This window comes from Marmota flaviventris, chromosome 20, assembly GCF_047511675.1.
Source record: "Marmota flaviventris isolate mMarFla1 chromosome 20, mMarFla1.hap1, whole genome shotgun sequence".
NCBI lineage: Eukaryota > Metazoa > Chordata > Mammalia > Rodentia > Sciuridae > Marmota > Marmota flaviventris.
This window is the reverse complement of record NC_092517.1, coordinates 21563659-21575967: the sequence shown is the minus strand read 5'-3', so window position 1 is coordinate 21575967 and position 12309 is coordinate 21563659. Positions and strand designations below refer to the sequence as shown.

At 36.3% G+C, this 12309-nt stretch overlaps 1 protein-coding gene across 1 annotated transcript in view; it reads right to left on the bottom strand.

The window, feature by feature from the left end:
• Window positions 1-12079, bottom strand: part of LOC139703056 (zinc finger protein 420-like) — a 236252-nt gene extending 224173 nt beyond the window's left edge. The window contains exon 1 of the mRNA XM_071605976.1: window positions 11089-12079. Within this exon, the coding sequence (XP_071462077.1) occupies window positions 11089-12079 (991 nt within the window). The remainder of the gene's footprint in view (window positions 1-11088) is intronic.
• Between the last annotated feature and the right edge of the window lie 230 nt (window positions 12080-12309).

Here is a 12309-nt window from a genome sequence, read left to right as displayed (position 1 = left end):
CTTCCTATAAAAGTCTAAGAGAAAATTATTCCTTGCATTTTCTCAAATCTTATAGCTTCTAGGGTTCTTTAGCTTGTGACCACAAATACTTCTCTTCTGAGTTGGTGGAATACAGAAGATAGATAAGCCTTCTCACATGGGAGATGATAGTAAAACAGCAGGGAACTACCCTCAATTCCCACAGGGTCTGAGAACCATATTATATGATATGGAAGACCCTCCTATAGACTGACTATTCCAAACATTGTTTGCAAAGATATAAAAAAGTCAGTTCATTGAACAAAATGAGTGAAGTGGGTTTGTGCCTCTGTAGATGAGAATAAGTTGAAAAAAGCAACAAAAGTGAGTTCAGGACTGGACATTACAAGACTTAGCTGACAAAATCCTGAAAACAAAAGAAAACAAAAATTCAGAAAGCACTTTACCCACCTAAGCTTATTTGAGAGAATCAAATTCAGATGAACAGCAGAGGAAAGAGGCATACCCAAAGGGATATAACAGTATCTATTTTTATTAAATTTTTATTATAATTCCCCACAATTATAGAGTTCTGAATCACCTCAATTACTACATTCTTCATCTTTTAGGTGTTATCATTATCTTGTACATACAACTCATGCTGTTATCATTACCTTGTACATACAACTCATGTACACCGAATTTACCCTTGCATTTATGAGCTTATTATTTATCTTTTTCTCTGTATAACTGTATATGTATGTGTATGTTTTTATCTAACATTTCCAGGATTCTGCCATTAAAATTTCTTTGATACCACCTCCATGAAATGCATTTTTGTCACTTCAGTTCAGTACATCTAAATGTTTTATTCCATGTAATTGGGAAAGATGGGGCTATTGCAAGGTCTTTCTTATTTTACTAATTATCTGCTAGAATTAAAGATCAACCTTGGTGCCTCCAGAGGATTTAATTCTCATTCACCTTTCTTATACATAGTGTTTTATTTTTTTATGCAAGCAGCAGTAACTGTATTTAAAAGGTGAATAAAAGATTCTGATATGGACATGGTGCTTTAGAGGTCCCAAAATCCCTAGGGTGGTGTTCTGATACCACCTTACCACTGAAGCATCTTGATTGCATTCCACCTTGGACACTGGTACTATGCTTCCACTGAAAGTGATTCATTAGTTATGAATATTGTTCTTTTTCTGCTCTCAATACTCTTGGAAATGTTGGGATTCATGATAGGTTTAGAATCATAATTTTCAACACACTTATCATAGACCCATTTGATAACAAGAGACCATACATATCTAAGAAGAAGAAAGAAGACCATTTATCAATCCTAAAAGAGGTAACAGAATAAACTCCGGGAATAAAATAGTAGTCATCTAATAAATTTGTTTCAAAAAATATTTTAGATGGTAGTATATTACTGCATTAGAAAAGAGTGATGTAAATGCAATTTCAATTATTAGAGTTGTGACTGATTATTTTAAAGAGAGTATCAAAAGCTGTGTGCAGTGGTGCATGCCTGTAATTCTGGAGTCTTCTGAAGTTGTGGTGAAAGATCACTAGTTCAAAGCCAGCCAAACTCAGCAACTTAGTGAGTCTCTAAGAAACTCCACAAAACCCTTTTTCTATATAAAATATTTTATAAAGGGCTGAGGATGTTTTTTTTTTAGCAGAAAAGCATTCCTGGGTTCAATCTGTAATATGAAAGAGAGAGAGAGAGTTGGGGGGGTAATCAGTGAAACTTTCAGTGTCAAGGATTTAAACAATTTAAAAACAATAGTGGGTTTGTTGATGAAAACTCATCTATATTTATTAAATGCTGCATTCAGAAATTAATATATTCTCAAACATATACAAGTGAGAGAGGAGTCCTATTTTAAGGTGTAAATAGGAACAAAGAAAAGATTTGACACAGCTTTTAATTGACCCAGATGCTCACTTTAGTTTGTGATTGGAATCATGCTCAGGAGATAGATCCTTAAGCTGTTTAAAATAATGTGTTTTTAGCAAGTATTTATAAAACAAGATTAAGATCTAATATAAATCAGGCTTGGCAAGGGGGAAATTGTTCAAATAATAAGTATATACCTAAACACATAAACCGATATTAGAGAAGTTAACATTCAGGATACTTATGCCATTATATAATCACTAGTAATGTAAAAACAATGACAAGAAAAAGTGAGTAAATAAAGAAACAAATAAATAATTTAATGAATGAATGAATAACTTAAAAGTACAAAGATGTAATGTGACTGCAATTGTAAAAGAGAGCTTGTAGCCTTGAAAAAGTGTAAAGGTACTTCGATATGGTGTTCTACTACTTACTGAGGCATACTTCATGAACTGTAAATTCCACTTATAGATGGGAAGAGTTAAAAACAGAACCCACTCAACTGGCTCTCTCACTTGGGAATAGTGCAACAGTTACCTTTTTCTTTCTTCCCAAATTTTATTTCTGCTTCCAAGAACACTACCCCTCTAACCTCATGATGCCATTGTAGACTTGCTGCATCTGAACCCTTCTGCTGCTCAAGTTTTTTTTCATTATCTTTTTCTCCCTACCCCCATATATTCCACAATTTTTAATGTGTTTATTTTCAGTTGTAGTTGGACACAATATCTTTATTTTATTTATTTATTTTTATGTGGTGCTGATGATCAAACACAGGGCCTCTTATGTGTGAGGTCAGAAATCTGGAGCTGAGCCCAGCCCCTCCACCAATACTTTAAAAAAATAATGTCACCTACATACTTAGCATCCACCAGTCTTACATTCTGATCCTTCCATTTCCTGCTTTTTGCATGAATAATTTTGAGATTTTTTTTCATTCAGACATCAATAGTCCAGAGTGTTCAGAATTGGGGGTAAATTTTACAGAATATTAGAGGTCAATTACAGAACATTAAAAATTTATATAGTGGGAAGCACCTAAAGCTGAGGATAAAAAGAAAATCTACAGACTTCACTAGTTAAAATAAAAGGTCTAAAATTCAGGAAAATGAATAATTTTTAAATGACAATTTCATAAAAAGGAGAGTAAAGGGCAGAACATACTAAGCAAAAGCAAAATTTTCACAACACAAAAAAATGTACATCTGCATAGAGTGTCATGTATGGGTGCTTCCAGAAGACAAATTAAATTGAAAGAGATATGATTAATTTGAGATGTAGCAATAAAATATTAATTGTATATAATAGTAATATATATGTACCTGTACCAAATATGCCTCATTTAATAATAGGTATACATTGCAAGAAATGAATTTTAAACTTTTTAAACTTTTTTTTTAATTTATCTTATTTATTTTTATATGTCATAGTGAATACTGACATCTAGAATTTTGTATTGCCAAATGTTCAGGCTACATATTATATTTGCTTGAAGTACATCACTGAACAACAGATGGATTTTACCACACATTGTTTTACAATATGAACTTATAGAAATAATTACATACCTTATAATAATATGAATAAATAGATGTGTGTAAGTAACAGAGAACCTTTATTAAGAAAAATAAAATGAAACAAAACAAAACAAACAACAAGAAACTTGAAATTTAGAGAAAGTTTGAAGTGCTTTGCAGAAATAGAAATATGACATTCTTCCCAAAAAAATCATTGGGACAAGAAATTATTTTGGGGGAAAACTATATTATATGCTTTCTTAATACCAGAAGAAACTCATTTTCAGAAGTATTATATACTTCAATATAAAAATAAAATAGAACTGTGGATGGTATTACACAAATAATCTCAATGACTTGGGAGGTAGAGGCTGAAGAACCAAAAGTTCAAAGAAAGCCTCGTCAACACAGGAAGGCTATGACCACCATGAGGAAGTTTCTGTCTCAAAATAAAATATTGAATGGCCTGGGTATATGGCTGTGACTTAAGGGTATACCACCCCTAGATTCAATAACCCATATATATTGGTCAAAAGTTACTATAACAAGGAATTTATGATAAGTGTGGTGGCACATGCCTGCAATTCAAAACTCTGAAGACTGAGGCAGGAGGATTGTGAGTTCAATGCCAGACACAATAAAAAGAGTCACTAAAAAGCTCAGTGAGACTCTGTCACTTCATAATATATAAAATAATCCTGGGAATGTGATTCATTTGTCAGTTGCCCCTGCATTCAATTCCCCGCATGAATAAAAGGGATTTATATTGAAAAATGTCATAGTACTTGCCTCTAATATCATCTATTTGGAAGACTAAGGCAGAAAGGTTAAAATTTCAAGGTTAGCTTGGCCACTTGCCAACAACCTGTCTCTATATAAGATTTTTAAAAAATGCCTGGGGATGTTGATGAGTGTAATGGCAACTTTGGTTTAAATCTCAAGAACCACAAAACAGAGCAGTTATTTATTTTCAGAAAGTTACATAAATATGTTAAAAATTATAAATTGGGCAACATTAAGAAATAAACTTTTTTTTAATTAAGTGGTACAAAGATGGGCTGGAGTTCTGGATCAGTAGCAGATCACTCACCTGGCACATGTGAGGCCATTGGTACCATCCTCAACACCACATAACAATAAATAAATAACATAAGGGTATTATGTCCAGCCACAACTAAATAATAACATAATTTTAAGAAAAGGTATAAAGAGAAGTGGGAGAACTCATGAGCTCACATAAAAGTTAAGAATATTTAATAAAAAAGAAAATGACACTTAGAAAAATGTTCAAAAATTAAAACCTCTTAACACCTTAACAAATTATAAAAATGCAAGCTAACATCTGATGCCAAAAAAAATTACACAGTATTGATGAGGACAAGAAAGAATTTCTCTTGAATTAGAGAAAGAATATTAATTGCTATTATTTTTTGTGTAAAGTGTTTATTTAATATATATGATATTCCTCAAACAGTAGCAAAGCCTATATAAAATACTGTGTTTCTGATCCTGATAATATGTAGTTATATGATAGCATAAGGCTACAGATATGTTTGTCCACGCTGTTGAAACCAGAAAAAATAGGTGAAAAGAGGAGGTACATTCAAAATGAAATAAATGCTATAGTTTGAAAAAATTGCTTTCTTGGGATCAGACACATTTTTAGTTTCATTGAAGTGGCTCCTGTTTTCTCCACATTGTCTCAAAATAAAACATAAAAAGGACTGGGGATGTGGCTCTGTGGTTAGAACTCCTGGATTTATCTCCCAGTGCCAAACCAACTAAGGTGAACAATTTCTGAAAGATTATAATTATGCCAGTGTACATATTCATGTAAAAATATTAGTGAAAATTTAAAAATTAATAAATATATTTTTTGAAAAAAGTGTTAAGGTTCTTCCAAAGCTCAAGATAAAAATGACATATAATCCACTAATAATAATTTTGGGTAGCAAAGCAAGGCTGCACATGCCCATGCTCCAGTGGCTCAGGAGTATAAGAAGGGAGAATCTCAAGTTCAAGACCAGTCTTAGCAATTTGGCAAGGTTGTAACCAAATGAGTGAGATGCTGTCTCAAAAAAGGGGTACATGTTGGTGTATAGCACAGTGAAAAAGTGCCCATGGGTTAATCTATAGTGACTCAATAAATAAAAATAATAATAATAAATCTGGCTAAAAAGTGCCATACAATCTAGTAATAATATTTCTGGGCATACATCTAAATGAATTGGAAAACTTTTCTCAAAGAAATAACAGCAATTCCATTTTTATTGTAGCTTTATTCACAGTATCTAATAAAAAAAAATGAAATGCCAGTCAGGCATGGTGGGAAATGCCTCTAATCCCAGGGGCTTGAGAGTTTGAGGCAGAGGATGGAGAGTTCAAAGCAGCCTCAGCAATGGTAATGCACTAAGCAACTCTTTCCAAAGAAAATATAAAATAGGGCTGGGGATGAGCCTAAGTCATGGAGTGCCTCTGAGTTTAATTCCTGGTATGCACCTCCCAAAAAACATCCTTTTAGATGAAAGGAATATCAAAAGATTTCTTCCAGCTTCACAGCATTGAACTACTCCCCTTAGATGCTACACACTTATAGTTCAAACTGATCTCTAGAAGACAAGACTCAGATAATGATATTTTCTAAATAGGCTAAGAGACATTGATATCTGTGGACACCTTATGTCAGACTGTTCTAAAACTAAGGACTGGGCAAATATGGGACGTTGGAATGAGAACACAACACACAGTTAAGTTCTTCAAAGGGGAATCTTTACTCATACACTGTGATATCTGAAACCACAGTTGGAGATAAAATTAGATTCTTTGCTTCACTGATTTCTGGGTTATTAATTCAATCCAAACAGATATTGAAAAAGTATTAAGGCTATTGGTTAATGTCTATGTAAAACAGGTTATTAAAAATGTATCAGATTAGGGCTGGAGTTTCAGCTCAGTAAAAGAATGCTTGCCTAACATGGGTGAGGCACTGGGTGGCTGGAGTTTCAGCTCAGTAAAAGAATGCTTACCTAAGGTGGGTGAGGCACTGGGTTCATTCCTCAGATCCACATATCAATAAGTAAAATAAAAGTCTGTTGATAACTATTTTTTTTTTTTATTGTACTAGGTTACTCACATGGCTTTTGATGTTCAGATTCACTATTTACTCTAGCCTTTGTGATTAAACTTCCTTATAGTTTAAATCAAGTCCAGTCCCATCTTTATTTTCCTCCACACTAGGACAAAGATGTTTCCTGGAAATGTTTGGAATGCTTCTACAGGTCATTTTAATAAAATGGTCTTACATATATTGAGGGAAAAACATCAACTAAGGTCCCATTACATTTTTAAAATGTCTTTAATTGGGACTGTGAGGATGGCCTTAGCCCTGAGCTTAAACAACTCCATTTTAAAAACTCCAGTTTGAAACATGCAGTGGCACCAGGCACACCCACAGAATCCTCCAGTATGGCCTAAAAATGTTACTTCCCCTTAACTTGATAAACAGAGTGAAATATCTGGCAGGCTACACTTGCCTGATAAGAGAGAAAGACAAGAAAGTCAGAGTGGAGACCACAAGACCAGAAGTTTCTGACCCCAGGGTAAATGATGTCATGGAGAAATCCCATGATAGATAATAAAAATTGAAAGAAAGGTTAAAAGCCCCCAAATTTAGTATAAATCATAGAGCTAATGAGCAGGGATTTAGCCAGCAGAAACTAGCATGCACTCAAGCTGAAGAGCCTGATGAGGACCTGACATCCCATCACTTGTCATTGTTCTTCTGAACCTCTGCATGAATTTCTCATCTCTCAAACTCTACCACTTCATCTGAACTTTGGTGAAAGCCACAACTTCTCCATAGGTTCTCTCTTCAACCTGTTGTCCACTCCAAGCCAGGAGAAGCCTGCCTTGGTTCTGGACCTGGTCACCATGGTCTGAGTGAGTGTGCATCTGCTGGACTAAAAGCCTAAGGCTTAAAACTATTGATCTGACATTTAAACTTAGCACACAGAGGGAATGTCTGTCAATAGCCTGTCATGATTAAGTGAGTTTTTCAGTGTTTAGAATTAATCTAGGATTGTTAGCAGTAAATTAATCAACCTATTTTTTTTTTTTTTTTTTGCTGTGAATGGATTATGTCTATTGCAGTGCCTAGCATGCAGGATTGTTATTTTCTTGAGTAAGAACCTATAGAGTGCAATTTGAGTGAATAAAGCATTGAAAGGGCAGAAGCATGGGGGCACATTTTATTTCTCTCCTTGACTGCATATGTCACAATTTTGACCCCTGGCAACTGGGACACATGGACTATAGTATTTTATTTAGAAAAAAGTCATTATTTTTAATGTCATCTAATTTTCCCTGCTTTTTTCTTATGTGAAAGACTCACAAAGATAAATCAAAATCTTTTAAAACTGCCCTCCAGTTCTTGGAGAAAAAAATTACAAATAAGGCATCCCTTTAAAACAAAACATGGGGAAAAATAATTATGTTGAAACTGAAGTTTTGAGATGAAACTAAATTTCCCATTTAACCAATTTTCTCTGGGATCTTGTCTCACAAATTTTGAAGAATCAAATCTATGGACACACAGGGAAGGTAATAGTAAAAGAATAGGATTTATTTTAGGAATAAGAAATATAACTCCCACAATGTGGTACCATGAAAGCAGAAGAATCCTTTTTTTTTTTTTTTGTGTCAGCTTCAAAGTTTATTTCTGGTTTTTGGCAAAGCATGGGGCAAAATCTATTTTAAATAAGTATTGAAAAAGGCATTCTTATTACCAACTGGGTTCTTGATTGTCCTTTCTGTAACCCATCCTTCTTCCAGTGACTTCCAACTGGCTGCACCCCAAGGACAAAGAATTTGGTTGAAGGTATTCCCACAAGTGAGTCTCAAGTGATTTTTAATTTGAATAGGCCTTAATGGTGCTCATTAACATATCTATCCATTATCCTTCAGGTGTGGTTAAATAAGATGTCCATTATGCTGCTGCCTGGTCTTTTTACTATCTATTTTATTTTATTTTTTTCTCAATCAAGGTGAGCAGGGAACCCTGCCTGTGAGAATGTGAAGAGAGCTGGAAATTTGGGATTTAATCTCAGACCTATAAATAGCTAAACTATCAGATAGCCATTCTGGATTTGAGATACTTCTTAGTCTGCATTTAGAAAGCTCAGGAGGCATGAGGATGTTGAGTTCAAAACCAGCTTGAGCAACTTAGTGAGGTTCTAAGAAATTCAGTGAGACCCTATCTCTGGATAAAAATATAAAAAGAGGTTGAGAATCTGGGTCAGTAGATAAACACCCCTGGGAATAATTCCTGGTCTAAAATAAACAAACATATAAACAACAACAATAAACACTTAGGAGGAATAAGAACAGGGGTCCTGAAAAACACCACAGCTTCTCTCACACAGGAACACAACTAATGAAGTTGAGGTCCTCTTCTGATGATTATCCCAGACTTCACCACACAATCTGGGCACATGCTGAGCTAATGCCACACAGATGCCCACATAGGAATTCAGGAAAGCCCTGAAAACACCATTCAATTATGGAACAAAACACTTGAGGTCTCAAATACTGATCTACGCTTCACTAGACTAGTCAGAGAAAACTGAAGTCTGAGCTGCCAAGAGAGACCATCTAGCCACCAGACTCTGGTGACAATTATGAGGAGTTTTCAGCCACCATTGCAAATCCTACTGGCTTCAAACAGCCTCCCTACCCAGTCTCAAAATAAGAACACACACTTACCATTTCCTGGCTTTCAGGATGCTTAGTTTTTCCTATATATATATATATATATATATATATATATATATATATATATATTTTTTTTTTTTTTTTTTTCAGCTGCAGTGTAGCACAGAAACCTGGAAGCAGAGAAATGGATTCAATGAATGGCAGGCTCCAAAAACAAAAGGAATAGAAGACCATGGGCTGAAGGGGGAAGGGCAGGATGGAGTAGACAAGGACACATTTACAAACTTATAGCTCCCTGTAGGGAGGGGAAATTCCTGGGACAGGTTACCTTGGCAACAGGTTGGAGCAGGGGCAGTTTCTTGATAATATCCCTCAGGGGACAGTCTCCAACTTCCCAGATTCACTCAAAATTGGCTTCCAAGATTCATTCTGACTCAATTTACCTATCTACACTGACTGCCTGTCTAATTCAGTAGGCCTACTGTTTGAGTAATAGTAAATTTCATCCAGATCACAATCAAATAAGGACACAAAGACAGGTTTTTGTCTGCTCTGTTTTATTTCTCAAACACTGGGGATCTACCACATGCAGGGGTGCATGCCTATAATCCAAGCAACTGGAGAGGCTGAGGCAAGAGGACAATGAGTTTAAAGCCAGCCTCAGCAATGGCAAGGCACTAAGAACCTCACTAAGATGATATGTTTAAATAAAATACAAATAGGGCTGTGAATGTGGTCTCAGTGGTCATGTGCCCCTGAGTTCAATTGCCAGTAGAAAAAAAAAAATACCGGAGATCAGACCCAGGGGTATTATTCACTACAGAGTCCCAGGACCACAGATGAATGGATTGATGAATTGATAGAAACATAGATAGAGTCCTGCGGAAGGGTCACAAATTCTCCTCTGATGGCTTTTCAAGTAACTGATATTACAATATTACATGACTGCTCCACAGCCTTGGAATCTTTTTATTTTATTTACTTTTATTTTTATTATTTTGCTGTGAATTGCATTAAGTGCCTCAGGATAAAATTATTTCATGGCAGAGTTTCATCCCAATATTTAGATCTAGTCCAGACAGAAGTGCATTTATATAAAAATTAAATATCACAATTACTTTAAATTTTTATTTAATATTTCTGTTCTCTGGCCTTATGAGAAAAGAGCTTGAGACTGTTACCGCTGTTGACCGGTGACGAGTCCTTGCTTCCCCAATGTTGAAGAATAACACCAGAGAGCACGCCGAGGCAAGGTCAGAGTAGAAATTAGAAGTTTATTAAAGGACAGCAGAAAAGACTTCTCCCGGAGGAAGAAGGGGACCCAAGAGGTGGAATCCAGTTGGCGGGCAAATGTGTTCCCCTTTTTATAGGTTTGGTGATGGAATGTGGGTTGGAAGGCCCGAGGGGTGGGACACAGGTGGGCCAAAAAGTAATCTGGTCAGGAAGGACTTCTGAGTCAGCACCTTTTTGATGGGGGCTGTTCATTAACACTTCTTTGAGGTGGACTTTGGCCTAGGGCCTTTTGGGACTTCATTAACATTCCATGAGTTGTCCTGTGTTTTCCCGAGTCATTCTCCGCACGGCCTCCATTTTAGATTTCACTCGTATTAGACCCGATTTACCTAACTACACTGACTACCTAATTTTAAATCTGGCTTCATTCCCCCCTCTAATTTGGGGAACTCCTTACTGCTGTAAGGAATGGGGGCGAAGACCGTTCTGGCTTCTTCAGGCTGACAAAAGGGACGATGTTGGGCAAGCAGTTTGGAGTCCCCCTTTAAAAATCGGGTCTATCGAGTGGTCCATGATAGAAGTCCGATTGAGAAGTAATAGGCTGGAGGGCCATTTGAGCGATGGGCGGTCTATAAGAGAGACAAGAATTCATTAATATTGGAACCATATTGATGCAGCAATAAATACCACAGCACAGGAATATACCAATAAGTATGATACCAAAGACAGAGACTAACAATGTTTTCCACCAGGAAGTACCAGAGAACCAGGAGCTAAGATATTGTCCCCATGACAAAGTTGGTGAGGACATGGCTTCTATCTGAGTATGTAAATCTTTAAGGATATTTGTCACATTGCCAGAATTGTCAGGGATGTAAACACAACATTCAGTTTTAATAACAGCACAAGTACCACCTTGGGCTGCAGTGAGGACATCTAAAGCCATTCGATTTTGTAAGATGGCCTTCCTCATAAGTGTTATTTCAGTATTAAGGAGAGAGATACTTTCCTCAACATCATGGAGGGCAGTTTGAGTATAATTGTTTAAAGTCTCCACATGCCACATTACATCTTCTAAACCAATTTGTGGGATAAACAAAGAAGCTAGATGATCATACCAACGGAACACAGATCGTCCCCATCTGTGTTTGAGATTGGGGAGGTTTGCTGGCTGTGTTATATTTGGGGTCCATCTCCCCTGCATCCAGGGGTACCCAATAGTACATCTTCCTATCCAGCCCGGGGGAAGCCAGGGCCATAGGTTAGTTCCACATATCCATTGAGTCCCATTGGGTGCTGGCCAAATAGTTTTAGGTCTAGAAAGCCAATCTGTTCCAAACCAATCATTGGCTTGTAAAACTATAATTTTTTGACATTGTGACTCTGGGGTCCATCCTAATTCTCGAGTAGCATTAGGCCACGTGTCATAGGTATGGTTTCGCTGTTCCCAACAGAGTGGGGCCTTTTGGTTTAAGTGCCCAATAGTGGGAGTGAGCCATAAATCTCCGTCCCAAATCTGATAATAACCATCTTTATACCTGTGACATATTGATGGTGCAGGTAGTGGAAGGAGAGAATTAGATGGGCCTATATGGGATTTAATAGTAGAGGACGTCTGAAGGTTAGTCTGGTTTAAAGTGAAAATCTTTCCATGACCAGGTTGTGATAAAGTTTCATTTATAGGCCATAAATTAACATCTGCACGAGAGGCATTTTGTAAATAGGGTCTTTCTTTCTTTTGTTGTAACATTAAGGATTGTAAGTTTATCCAGTCCTTTCCTTGTAATGGGGATACCCACCAAGGTAGTCCAGAAGTGCTGGAAAGGGGTAATAGTCCACATATCCAGCAATTATCTTTCTGTAACCTAATGGCATATTGTTGAGCCCACATTAGAAAAGAGTTAGCTTCAGTTGGTCTGTTTATGGTAACAAAGAGAAAGAGAAGGAAAAGTTTACATATCACCATTTTCTCTGCGGAAG